This window comes from Gallus gallus, chromosome 10 (genome assembly GCF_016699485.2).
Source record: "Gallus gallus isolate bGalGal1 chromosome 10, bGalGal1.mat.broiler.GRCg7b, whole genome shotgun sequence".
NCBI lineage: Eukaryota > Metazoa > Chordata > Aves > Galliformes > Phasianidae > Gallus > Gallus gallus.
The window spans coordinates 2183217-2197778 of record NC_052541.1 but is presented as its reverse complement, the minus strand read 5'-3'; the positions used below and the strand labels follow the sequence as shown (position 1 = coordinate 2197778).

Sequence of the window (14562 nt, the reverse complement as noted above, 5' to 3'; positions counted from 1 at the left end):
CGGCAGCGTGCTCGGGCTCGTGCGGGTCTCTACAAAGCGGGCGGGCGCGAGGCGTAGTGCTGGTCTTCCTCAGCGCTGTGCTGCCATGTTTTGCGGGCTTGGTGCATTCCTTGGAGAGCGCCAGTTTTTAGAAGGGAGGTTGCTGCCTATCTCCTAATGATTAATTATACACCAGATTGAAATCATATCCATGCATGTATGATGCAGTGGGGCTCCCTGGTTGTGCTGAGGGAGAGGAGCATAGCCTGAAGGGTGTGCGTGGCCGCCATTTTGTGGGCTGAGGGACTGCTCAGGGCTGTGTGGTGTAGGCATGGTGGCTGTGGAGCTGTCTGCAGCCTACTGAGCTCAGTGCAACGTGTGGAAGCTGGCCACAATATCAACACCCATCTTCCTTCAGGTGAAGTATATCCTCCTCATAACAGTTTTCCTAAGCTTTTGGGTACCTTTTTCAGTCCTTGGCTCAGTGCGATGTTGTGTTTGGCTTGCAGGACTAATGCAGTGTTTATGTGGTACTGAGGTACAGTCTGTGTTCGGTATCAGAGAGCAGCTCACCTTTTTTAGTTGCCTGTTGTTGTCCAGCTGGCTGAGCATGCTGCAGCTGTGCATCTCTCCCATTTTGCTGCCTGTTACAGGCTGCTCCACAGCTACCTAATGTTACACTTCATTGAGGGGAAGAAGGATGGTGCAATGACTCATGGCAAGGCTGCACTTATGTATTCCATTTATAGCTCACACCTTGGCTCGTTAACAGTGAAAATATATGCTGTAGCCAGGCAGGGTCACTGTGGGGCATGAAGGAGCCTGGAAGCTGTGGGAGTCCATGCTGCCCTATACCACTGATGCCACTTCACCACTGTTAAACTATATTTGTATGTTTCAGGGTGCTGTGCTAATAGCATTAATCCCAGGTCTGAGCACTGCCTGCTGCCAGCACTGTGGTGATTGACTAAGAACGGGCTTGGCTAACTAGTCACCCTTCAGCTTCATTAAATGGGACACAAGAAGTAAACGTGTATTATTTTGTTGTTTATGTGGAATATGTTTTATATTTATTTTTTCTTTCTATGGTTTGCTCTTATGTTGCTGGTTTGGCTGATGTGAATATGGTGAAAATAGCATGAATAACTGCTGCCTCATCTGAAATGGAACCTCTGGGGACAAGGGTGACCTGTTAGTCACACTGAGATGCCTCTGTCTGTTAGAAAATACAGATTGGCAGTTCTGTCATCTAGCAGTTGTGGGTTTTGCCTGATGTTACAACTCAGAAGCCAGGTTACCATTTGAGGCACCATTTGCATAATAAATGATGCTGCTGCGTTTTCAAAAGGAAGGTGTTTATCAGGATGTTTTGCAGATAGGGAAACACAGGCATTCCAAGACTTGGCAAGGTCACCCAGAAAGCTCAGCCACAGAGCAGGGAGCACAGCATTGGCCTCCTGGTTGCTTTCTCTAATGACTGCTTTCCTGAGAGGATTTCTTAGATTGTGTTTGTCAAATGTGCTGGGCTGACTTGTAAACCTGGGACCTCCTTGGAAACTACAGAAGAAGGAATGGAAATGTCAGAGAAAGGTAGCATGCATGCATTGAATCAGTAGTGCCCCAATTCAGCAGAAGCTGCAAACAAGTCATTTTCTACAACATTTTGTAGTGCCTAGCTTTCCAGGAATGCTTCCTGGCAGTTATACTGAAGGATTCTGTAGGAGGAGAACAAGAGTTCAGTCTTCTATCAAAGCTGAGTTACTGTGCTAAAGGAAGCAGTACATAAACAGCAACCATTCATATTGTCCTTATAAAATGGCCATTCCTCATAATTTGGGAGAGGAAAAATAGCTGAATGATGAAAACACATTTAAACAATTTGGGGTGGGACACTTGAATCATTTAATTTTTCAAAGTGGTGGAATTCCTGTAAGAGGTGAGACTTAGAACTCCTGCTGTCTCTTGCCAAATAGCTGTGGTGCTTTTCCCTGCTGTCTTTATCACACGGTAACAGCTGGGTTTTGAACTGTTGGGTTGGTATGGCTATGCCTTGGTGTGTTATCTTTCAGACAGTTTGCAATATACTCATTGATTTCCATCCGGAAGAAACAGCTAGCACGTCATCTTTTCTGTATGAAACTAAAAACACAACAAAACTAAATAGATTTAACTTTGTTGCATTTAAAAAACTGCACCATGCCTCTAAGATCTAAAGTGAAAGGGAGCCTCCTGGTAAAACTGATGAAGTTTCATGAGGGTGGATTGCTAAGGATCTCTCTCTGTTAAGTCTGTTATTTTTCTCTCCTTTTCCCACAGCTTCTTTTGTTGTTTCAGGTGCACCCCAGCTTTCCTCAGCATATTACTTCAAGCAGTTTCTTTCAGTTTTGCTTTTCTCCCTCCAACTTTGTACTGACATCCTTGTGGTCAGAATGCAGAATTTATTCCTTCTACAACTATTGCCAGTAGACTTTAGTGGCCAAACTACTTTATTACTATGTGCATACACACCTGTGTTGTATATAGATATAAAATGTAGGAAGAGAATGTTACTGCCAAGAGTCTTGTATTTACCAAGAAAGCTTTCCAGCTGCCTAGTGTTCTTTTGATTGCTGTTTATACTGTTGCCTAAACAGCTGTGTCTGTTCAACTCAGAAGTAAGCCCTTGTATTGTCACTTTCTCCATTTTTAAAATATGTTTTTTTGTTCATGCATGTAATTCCATTTTGCAACTTGTTCTTTGTGTGGCCTTAGGCCTCATGAACGTGTGACAAGGCAAACATCCAGGGTACAGGGACTTTACCTTGTTGACCCTTTAAAGCCCGTAGTTTTAGAGAGCCAGAAGCAGAGAGATGCATGCAGGAAGAGAGGAGTGTTCTGTTCCTGCTCAGTATTATTTTGTAATATTAATGACGGTAAGAACAGCAGTAATAAAAATGTATTACCGTAACTTTATTATTAAGTTTATGTATGTTTGCCAAAAGTGCAAGCTTCCACAAGTTGAGCAAGTAATTTATGGACAAAGTAGAGACTACGAGATGCATAAAAGAGATAAAATGCCCATTTCATTGCTTATTTTAGGAAATCTGGAGGTTTCCCTGTGATACTGTCAGCTCATCATCCATCTCCTTCTATCCAGCTGTGCTAAAGGGATAAGTGAGATTACTCACAGTGGCATAAATAACATACTAGTAAAAATGTTCTATTCAGAGTACTTGATTTATTGCTTTGATTTTTGTACTCAGCTGTGTTACCTGATGCTTAAGTTGCTTTGTTAGTAGCTGTGTGTCTTCTTCAGTAACTGACAGATTCATTTCCATTAATCAACGTCTCGCATGGTTAATTGGTCCTACTTTGATCTGAATGGAAGCCGACAGTCAGCAGCCTCACTGCCCGGATTTCTCAGTGCTAATGAAATTACAGCATCTCAGTATTTGATTATTACATAGCAGTTCTGTTCCCATCACAAAAATATCTTCATGCAGGTCTGTCAACACATGTCAACATTGAGGGAGATGAATTTGGTTTGAAGCCAAATACAAAGTGATGCTGTAGCTCTGGTGTGATGGCCTCTGCTGTCCCAGGAGGTGTCAGAAGCTCCCTTACCTACTGGGATCTCTTTCCCCAGCTGCTGAGCTGCAGGCACTGAATTTTGCTCATGTTTTTTTTTAATTCTATTTCATTTTTTTTCTTGCAAAACTACCCCCTGCAATACGGCGTACATTTTAAAGTGAAGAAGCAGAACCAAATTGGTGCATCTGTCTGTACTTTATTGTTGTGAGGCAGGAGTGGAGGCTGGCTTGTGTTAGGCATCAAGTTTGAACACTATTTTGCAGGTACACTTTATAGTTGCTCTTCTCAATGGCTATATCAAGATTAAAAATGAAGAATCCACCATTGAAGCAGTGACAGAACTAAGTGGTTCTTCTAGCTCAGGGTCTTCCAGAGTTTTAACCAGTCAGTGCTTCTTGATCTCCAAAGTCAGAATGTTTCTCCAATTAAGTTTTCATTTCTTTTTTTCCCAGTAGCTTCAGTTGGTGTGCGTCTCCAGAAACTGTTTCCATAAGTTTGTGTGGTGTTGCAGTTTCACTATCAGTGGCATCCCTCACTTGTTAGATGTTCTCTATTGCAATGACACTTTAATCTTACTCCCTATCGTGTTGAGTATTTCCCTTGAGGAGCTTTGAGGTTTACACAGGAGCTGTGGAATCTCATTCAGCAGGATATGGCACAGATGAAGGTGTTTTTGCCTCACAGATTTTCTGCTTACATTAAAAATAATAATAATCACTGTCAGTGCAGCCATTTTGCTGAGTGCCTTTCATTTTCTGTGACCTTGAAAGCATGAGGGCATTGATTAATTAATCCAGATTTCCAGGTGGGTGGAGGGGAGAATTGCAGTTTGGAGATAAGCAATTTGTTGTATGCCCCTGGATTATAGAAGGAGAAACTCTACTCATCATTGCCAAGATTTCCTATCCTCATCAACAATGACTTGAGCAGAAGGAGAAGAGTCTTGGCAGTCATTATAAGCTGTATTCCTGACAGGAATGGACATGGGCTGGTCTTGCAATTATCTCTGCTTCTTTAATCTCTGCACTGATTAACTCTGGATGTTTCCTAACATGTATAATGCAGTAAATTCAGCGGAAGGGACTTCCACCACTACTCTGTCAGAGTTCTGTTTCTTGCAGTGCATTTGTAGGGAGAAAAACATCTGCCTCAACCCAGAGCTGACATTAATGAGTTTTGTATGTGTAGAGAAAGGAGTGAATTTCTTCCTCTTCTGTGTATTCTCTGAGAAATATTTTCCCTGATATGCAGCTCCTCCTGCTCTAATGGGTTATCGTGTGTTCAACCTAGGACCTAGTGGGACAGGTGAACAGAATCCCTAAACCTGTGTAGTTAGCATAGTATATCTGCCTTGTTCTCCTTGTTTTTATTTAAGCACAACTCGCATTAGAACCAGTTAGTGTTTAATGATGATAGATGGGTCCAGGACTCAAAGCATCCTGTTCTAAATATGCAGCCATTTAGAGCAAAGACAAAGCTTTTCTAGTTGTTAATGACATGAGACTCTGACATGCAGCTGAGCAGCTGTTATGTCTTCCAGTAGAAAATACACTTAAGTATGGTACACTTAAACCTGCCTTGCCACATTCGTAACACCAGATGGAATATTAAAGTGGACCAAGAGTCTTGTGTATATCAAATATATCTATTGACTGAAAATTCCTTAATCATAGAATCGTAGAATGGCCTGGGTTGAAAAGGACCACTGTGATCATCTTGTTCCAACCTCCTGCTACGTGCAGGGTCACCAACCAGCAGACCAGGCTGCCCAGAGCCACATCCAGCCTGGCCTTGAATGCCTCCAGGGATGGGGCATCCACAGCCTCCTTGGGCAACCTGTACAGTGCATCACTACCCTCTGGGTGAAAAACTTCCTCCTAATATCCAACCTAAACCTTCCCCTGTGTCAGTTGAAAACCATTCCCCCTTATCCTATCACTACCCACCTTGTAAACAGTTGTACCCCTTCTTGTTATATGCTCCCTTCAAATATTGGAAGGCCACAGCGAGGTCTCCCTGGAGCCTTATGAGAAGAATGAATCTCAGTTCCTTTATGATTGAATTTTCCATACAAATAATACAGTGTATGGTTTGTTACAGCTATGATGGTTGCATTTTTTGAGCACATCAATTCTGCAGCTAGAGAAGAGTAGCTTCAGTCTTGCCATGAAAATAAGTAAATGAAGAGAGGATAGTGTTAAGGTGTTGGCACCACCACAGATAAGTGAAGTACTGTTACCTTGATACAGCTTTCCTATTTGTTTAACTTTTAGAGTTAGTCTTGTGTGTGCACTTTGCTAACTGGACTGTAGGTGTGTAGTTTCTGGGAGTTCCAGCTATCTTCAGCCGAAGTTGAAGCCAATGACTCCAGTAGGAACTTATTATTGGAAATGCCAAATGGTTACTTTTTTGAGGGGGGACACAAACACAGGTAAACCTCTACGTGCAGTTGTTTCCTCATGGATCCAGAAGCATGCTGAGTTTGATATTTGTAACCCAGACCCAACTAAACATTTTTTTTCTTTTCCTACACACTTTGCCTCCCTTCACAGAGCTGTTTACAAGAAAATCTTCAGTGACAGAATTGTAGAATTATCTGGGCCATCTACTCCTGTGTAAAACTATCTTCATTTGAGTGCTTTTGATAATGATTCTCACTTTCTGCAGTGCAAAGCTGATATTTTTTTGTCCTGTTTATCAGATACTGAAAATAGTCTGTAGGTCATAGCCTCTTACTTTGTGTATTTATCATGCTGTGTGCATGCTCAGCATCTTCATATTCTTTGCTGTCAGTGCCACCAGCTTATCATGTATTTTTGGCATTTTTTCACGAGGAGAGGTTGCAGCAGCACTGTGCAGTGGCAGCACGAATCTCTGCTCCCAGAAAGTCACTTTTCAGTTGCACGAAGGTAGAAGTCATCCCAGGTATCCTCAGGACTGCTGAGGCGCTGAGCTGGATGGGGCCGCAGTGATGTGAGTGCCTATCAGTATGGCTGTCCTGCCGACACGTAACCCAGAGTGTGCCATACAGGGAGACGGCTCTGGTCCCCTAAGATCTCATACTGTTTAGGAAGCAGACAGCAGAACACTAATAAATTTAATTTACTTGCTTAATCTCCCCTGTGTTTTGTATTAATATGAATAGCATTATGGGAGCAGCGATGTGCTTATATAACAAAATGTTCTCCTTCAGCTTAAGGTTAATGTAGTTGCTCATGTCTACCACGCATAAAATGGAGGTCTTAATCTCCTGCAGCAGGACACAAGTAACTCCTGAGAAAACTTGCATCCTGTGCTAGGAGCCTGTGGGCTAGGGAGTGGAACATTGGGTATTTGCAGTAACTCCAAATGATGTAATATTAGATACTGGAGACATTCCCATATCAACAGAGCTGATAATCAGTATGTGGAGGAGAAGAATATTGATCAGAAATATGTGGTGTTGCGCAGGAAAACTGCTCGTACTGATAGCCTGAAACAAAAATTAAAGACCTGTGCCTTCCTCAGCCTTCAAGGACTTCTGCCTTGACATTGGACAGCGTATGATGCAGCACAGAGACTGTGCTATACTGTAATACGCATTTTCTTGTTAATGAAAATATGCATGGCTTCTCATTTTCATGTCAGCTCTTTGGGATGGGTTCCCTTTAGTCTGCCTTGATGGAATTTGTTAGGTGATGAAAGACTGAAACAGCGAAGGTGAGACCTTTAAAATAAGGGTATATTCTATTGGATATTATTTCTAAATCAATATTGAGTGTGATCTTTCACTATTCTCGTATGCCATCTTCCTGCTCATTACAAGAAAGTCATCTGTGAAATAATAATTCAACAAACTAACCAACCTGTAACTTGTATAAGGAGGAAGTAGCTTTTCTGTGTCTTATATACATCAAGTAATCTCACATTTCAGTTACTGCTGCTCCTAGGTGAGAAGGCTATTATCATCCATAGTAATGGATATTTGTGTTTTTTGTCTAGAACTGCAGCAGAAGCAGAGCTCAGGGGACAAAGTATATAGGCGTGTATCACTCTGAATTTATTGACCATGTTCCTGAAGCCTTCCTAAAACAAGGCGTACCTTGTGCAAACATATGGATGATTCAGGAGGTAGAAAACAGTGTTCCCCTCTGCCATGAAATCTTAAGAAAAAACACTCTATTTACTATACAAGGACAAATCCTTCTAATCCAGTACCCAAGTAGGCAGTACTTGGTTTGGAAGCATGCAAAGAGAAGGCTAGAATATAGTAATGCTTCCCTGTTGTCTTTTTTGGTGTAAAGAAACTTCTGCATAAGGAGCTCTTAAACCAGGGTTGTTGACTTTCTAGTTTTTCTCAATGGATTTGTTCCTTTGCTCATCCTTATTAAATGAGGTGACCAAAATACAGTCAACATACAGAATACCGCAATCTTTTTTTTCCTACTGGTGTAATTATCTTTTCTGATTCTATACATTCTTAATATATTTATTAGTGTTCTCAAAACAAGTGAGTAGTGACATTTGCATAGAGTTGCCTAACATGACCCCACAATCTTATTTGTTGATGGTAACTGTTACTTGAAAGTACCTGTATAAACCAGGATAGAGATTTTTTTTCCCCAGTGCACATAGCTTTATAGACATTCAGTTTCTTCTGCCAATTTTATTACCTAGCAACAGGGATTCACCATGGCTAGCAATCCTTCCACTGATGCTTTCAAGTGTATCTCAAAGCTGTGCTCAAGAAATGATAAGCCTGTATCTGGGCTGAGATACCTCAGGAGCTCTTGTATAGCTACAGAGAAAAATTGTCCTGTGTGAAATCAGGTTGCCCAGTAACTGGAGGAAACCCAGTTGATGAAGGGAATAAAGAGAGGAAAGATGCTTCCATATTACTGTTACTCTCCCTTTCTTCATCTGCATCTGCAAATCCTATGTGTAAGCTTTGGAGAGGCCTGAGGTGTGTATGAGACACATAGCATGAAACCATGTATTTAGTGCTTAAAACAGCATTTACCTGGGAGATAACAACCAGAAGTCTGGGTTCCTGGCTTTAGTAAAAGTTAGTTATGGTTTGCTACCAAATTTACTTATTCTGGTTCTTTTTTACTGCTGAAGATCCACTGGAAACTCCCTGAAGAAATGGATTTAGTACTTTGGCTTGTAGCTTGTTAGATTTAGGCAACATTAGTGATCAGTACAACCCTGGGGACTTGGGTCTTCTGCTGAAAGCCACTCGGTACTCTCTGTAAGGAATATGACCTGGTAGTTTTTTTTTTTGCCTTTTAAGTCTTTTATCATTTGATAATCTAAGACCTTTTCATGTATAAATTTGATCAAGGCATCGTGAACATTCCTAGTGGATTCTTTTAAAGGTTCTACTCAACAGGCAGAAATGCTGTAAGTGTTCTTTGATACTAATGAGCACCCAATCTCTAATGCCTTATTAGGGCTTCTGTGGAAATACCCTGTGACATAGCTAGAGCCACATCAACCTGAGAGGCCTCCGAGCCTTAAGTGTGAATATCAGCCTCTCATGTTCCTACGTGATACAGGTGGCCAAACACTGCTTTCCTCCATTGTACCTGATAGCAATGGGGGTCAGCCACCAGGAAAGCACATGTAACCAAGCTCTGGATGTTCTGTCAAGCTATACTTTTATAACACCCCACTTTAATCTCTGTGCCTGCCTTGGTATCTCTGATCTCCCTTCTCTCTCCCCCATGTTTTATGGTGCCAAGGATAGTGTCAGCATTTCATAAATATAGAATGTCTTCTTCACACACAGAGCTAAATTTTAGTTAGTTTTAATACAGTAGGCAGTTGCTTTGTTCAGTCTAATTTAGTTGATGCATGAAAACTGAGAGGTATCTGTTGTCATTCTTTGCAGAGCCTCGCTGTGATTCTGATCTAACAAAATCACAGCTGAACAGTTTCGCCAGCTTCAGCTGATTTCTTCTTGATGTCCTTTGACAGAAGGTAAGAATGAGAGCCTCTCTCTTTTGTTGATGTTACACAAGACCTGAATAGACAGCAGCGCAAGTAAACACAATCTTAGTTGTTATTCTCAGCAGAAAAAAAATCAAGTATGAAAGATGGATTGCCATCTGGGATAGAGGATATTTTGTTTTCCTGTCTTAGCATTCTAGAGATAGGATGTTTGCTAACATTTAGCAGCTTGATGTCAATGAAAAACTAGATGTCATCTGATATAAGCTCTCACGTAAATCAAGAAAAAATGTATTTTAGGGAGACATTTCTGCTACCTGGCTGAAGCTGAGGCTTAGGGTTAGAGTGGAAGGCTAAAGATCATCCTAAAGCTGCTTTTTTCTCCTCACATGCTGTATAGCAGTACTTAAACAAACCAGTTCTTTTGCAGAGTCAAATATTTTGGCAACTCCACCATGTTCATTATAAAGCAAGTGTAAAAATGACTTAATTACAGCAGTACTAATGTCAGATAGCTGTTTTTCCTCTATTTTTTTTTTAAGATTCTGACAGAATATTTTTAACTCGAGGGATAAAGGGAAGGGGATGGTTTTAGATTGTGCTAAAACTTCCAGTGCCTCAGAGCCTTTCTCTAAGTGAGTGTGTACCTGAAAGCCATTTCTATGGAGAATCTACAAATCATCTGTACTTTCTACTGCTGTGGCATATTCTCCAATAAATATTATTTTGATATGATTTCCACACATCCTTCATCATGGATATCTTCATGCTCCCTGGGTGGCCAGGCAAACCTATTGGAAGGTAGGTACCATGAGTGCTACTTCAAAGTGTATCTTACACTTCTGGTCACGAAGGTCCAGTTCATCTGTATAGAATTAAACTACCTTTGGTACATATAGAGGGTGGTACAATTCCATATAAAAGGGCAAGATGTACCTGCCCATGAGTGTTGTCTTTCCCATGTGTAGACATCTCTCTACTGGAGTAAAAGCCATCATATCAAAGAGGCTCAGTACTTAAAATAGTAACACTGCCAAATATTCTCAAATTGCTGTTATGTTAAAGGCCTTGTATAGTGCACAGCAGAAAATGCTTTGCTTTTCAGGGGAAGTGCAGACTCATGCTTGCAAGTCAAGCTAAGCGATCTCCATATTTATAAGAAACGATCCTTTAAAGTTGTCTGTGATTTTCATTTACATTCAAAGCAAAGTGATGTAGTCTGTAGCTTTTCTTCTCCAGCAGGTGTAAGTTCTATAAGGCTGTTGTTTCTTAAGATCTTAAAAAACAGCAAAGAATTGCCTGCATTAATCAGAGGGGTTTTTGTAAAGCAAAGAAATATAAATTTCAGATGTGGAAAGGTTTTATTCTGTTAAGAAAAATGTATAAAACTACAAAATGCATACCTGACTGTACAGCAGCATAATTAATGTACAGGCCTCCTTGCAATTGGGTGTTGTGGATGCCAAAAGCTTAGATGGGTGTGAAAAGTAATCAGACAAATTCAGAGGGGAAAAAAATGGTAATAGGCTGTTAGAGATAGAGAGATCTCTTATAACCGGGAAGACCTTGAGCCATAGCTTGCTAGAAGCTTCAGGAGTACAATAGGGAAATGTTTTTATTGCACTTTCTTGTTCTTATTTTTCCTGGAGATCCACTATTACACTCTTCTCTCGTGATTCCCTCCCTTAAGAAAAGGCAGCAGCCCCTCCTGAGTGAAAGTAACATACTCTTTCACCTTCCTTCCCTCCAAAAACTGGGGAGAGAGGTACAACAAACATATCAGGGAGCAGTACAAAAACAAAATTCACGGGACATCAAGTGAAGGGTATGTGTGTGGTGAAGGTTAAGGAATAAAAAAAGTACTTGAAAAGAAGTGGTGATACTTAAGCAGGAGACTCCCAGCAGTGCCTGCTGTTTCCTCGAGGTATCGGTGGGATGGTGGGTGCTGAGCAATGTTGCTTTGCTCAGGTGTGAAGGGCAAGCTTGGCAAAGAACACTAGGCTTGGACAAGGAAATCTTGGAAGTTCCTGCAGCTTTGGGTGGGGTGAATAGAAGTAAAATGTGTTAGTAAAAACAGCTGAACGAATGCAGCCTATGTACTGAATGTACTCATGCTGTCTCCCTCTTTCAGCAGAGGAAATGTGAGTCAGGGGGCCCTATGAACTGCACCATGGTGGCTCTTTTGGAGACAGGACTCAAGTGAATCATTTTTGTTCTGCACCTCTGTCTCTTTTTCTACTATGATTCTTTTCTTAGTTCAAAATCATGCTTTTCTAGTTGCTTTTTTGCAGAATAGAAACAGTACAGAGATACCTGAATTCTTAGCCACGCATAATACATAGGAAATCATTTCAGGCACAATATCCAGTATTCTCAGTATTACAATTAAAAAAAAAAAAATCATCCTTTAAAAAGGGATGAGTAAAACTTGTTTTTTAAATTATACAATACATTTGAAAAGCTCTCGGTATATCATATATAGCAGCAAGGAAACCAGATCATATGAGTTTTTTATACACATTTTTCATTCCACTGGCATACATAGGTTCAGCCTCTGCCTCTTACCTGTCTTAGTAGTAAGCTTTCAGGAAGCGAGAACACATCTTAAAACAACTATGTCAGTTACTTAATTGCTAAATGACCTTTTCTAGATTTGCCAAATCACTGAAGCTCATGCACCACTCATTTATGAGCGGCATTTAATAGATGCCATGGAGTGCTACTTGATTTGCAGATACTTAGCTCTGAATTCAGATTATCTCGTACAGCATCTTCCCAGAGTTCGTATTACCACGAATGGTTCCCAGATTATTTCCCATTGGCAGAATGGAAATGGATAAAACCATCGAGTTAAATTTTTAGCTACCTGGAATCATAGAATCGTAGAATTGCTCAGGTTGGAAGAGACCTTCAAGATCATCAAGTCCAACTGCAACCTAACCATACACCCTAACTCTAACAACCCACCAGTAAATCATGTCTCTGAGCACCACATCCAGATGGTTTTTAAACACATGCAGGAGTGGTGACTCCACCACCTCCCTGGGGAGCCTATTCCAGTGCTTAACAACCCTTTATAACGAAGTTCTTCCTGATATCCAACCTAAACATGAAATGTACCAGGAGACAACAATTAGGAAAACCCACTTTTGTATACTTTAAGCTCAGATTTTTGTTTTGCCTCAATGGTAGAAAGTTTGTGAGAGGGTCAAATCCCGATTCAGCTGATACTGGACATGAGGATGCACCACTTGCAGCACTGAGCGTGTAGAGAGTAGGGTGGGGGAAGCAAGCATCCCACAGGTTGTGTTTTTCTACAGTTTAGAAGAGATTCTTCTGCAGTTCTGACTGACTTCTTCTGCTTGTCACATTGTAGGCACTAGCTAATCTGATGGTTGCATGTTGTGCACCAGCAGTGTTTTAGGTAACCATCCCCTGTAGTCTGTACCCATGAGCTGTAGACATACTGGGTCAGCAGTGCGTATGATGAGCAACTTTTACCTGATTCAGAATGCAAGGTGTCTTTCCCTATATATAAACATAATTTCCTATTGTTGTAATTGGAAATAAAAGAACAATAGCCACTTAAATTTATAGTTACCTGATCAGCCTCAAATGCAAGCTCACAGGCTTAAACTGTCAGGAATTTTCTCCTATTAAGGCACATATAAAGCAGCATTCTCATGACACACTTCAGTCAGTTTTAAAAGTTCTGTCATCTGATCATGAATATGTAAATGACTAATATTTTCTCCCTACAATATCTCTGAAAAAAAATGCTAATCAAGAATTGGTGGAATAGGGTTAAGGGTACCCTACTGGCACTGAACAACGTAATTTTTAGTGCCTGAGCACAATATTTGCTTATCTGTGATCTCTACAGAACACCTTAGTCATGAAATAACAAGATAAAAATACTCTTTTCAGCTTTGCAGTAGGGACACACGGAATTAGCACCAGCAAGCAGCTACTCTCTTGTTCCATTAAGTCTGTCTTGCCTCCATTTTGTAGACACTGATGGACAATCTTCAGCATCAGCCTTAGTTTGTGAGCCAATTCATCACCACTTCTGTTCTTCTAGAATTATAGTAGGCTTAGATGTTCATAGTATGTGTATAATATTTCCAAGCTCCAGTTTGCAAACTAAGAACTGGAAATGCTGTTCCTTCTTACAAGAGAAGTGGAAGTATCTCTTGATGATGTGACACAAAGAACTGAATACTTCTTCATAGGGTATGACTTCTAAAGCTTAATCTGAGTGTTGTGCGAGGGGAATCGTGAAGCTTATAGAAGTGTGATTGCAAAGATACAGGAGAACTCTTGAGAAAGAAATGTCTACAAATGTGTTAAAGTCTAATAAATAAAAGACAAATATTTCTCTACCTAGTCTCTTCAGAGTGCTTTCTGAAACAGCATGAGGATCCAGAAGACACATGGGAAGTCACTGCTGATTAAAGAGAATAAGTCTGGGAGTTGAAGTTCCAGCTGATGACTTTTCTCATATGGAAGTTCACAAATTCTATTTCACTTATTTAACTTCAGAATTGTTCTTGCTGACTTTCTCCATTGAAGTGTATTGCTTGAAACTTGATACAATAGAAGAAGTAATTATAAATTTGGCTCAGAGTCGCACAGGAGCTGTGTCTGATTGGATCTATAGCTGTTCAATATTCATTTTTATTCTTCCTTTTGCACAGTGAAGGGACACAATTTATTTTTACAATTGTATTGAGATATTTTGTGGATGCTTATCAGGTGAACCATTTAGCTGGAATCTTTTCGCTGTACCGAGAAGCTGTTCTTGGTCAGTCTTTTTATGCATACACATAGAATTCAGGCCTGAAGGCAAAATGAGGCTTCCTGTAGTCACGTTACATAGTATACAGCTCGGTCACAGTCAGATATAATGAGAAGGGGAGCATAGGAATCTATATAGCACAGCTATGCATTGCACTGGATTTGAGATTGTAACTAGAAGGCATGGGAGTTGCCAGCTATGTGCCCCTGGAGCCCTACATTTTTTCTGGTGAGCCAATTTGCTTTTCTGCCTGTTACCTGCACCCAGCTGTTGAGCAGACAACA

General features: G+C 40.7%; 1 protein-coding gene across 2 annotated transcripts in view; it reads left to right on the top strand.

Moving 5' to 3' along the window:
- Positions 1-43: 43 nt before the first annotated feature.
- Positions 44-14562, top strand: part of HCN4 (hyperpolarization activated cyclic nucleotide gated potassium channel 4) — a 146125-nt gene continuing 131606 nt past the window's right edge. For both annotated transcript variants that reach the window (XM_040706600.1, XM_040706601.1), the window contains exons 1-2: positions 44-397; positions 9422-9510. In XM_040706600.1, coding sequence (XP_040562534.1) covers positions 9494-9510 — 17 coding nt within the window. In that variant the 5' untranslated portion in view covers positions 44-397; positions 9422-9493. The remainder of the gene's footprint in view (positions 398-9421; positions 9511-14562) is intronic.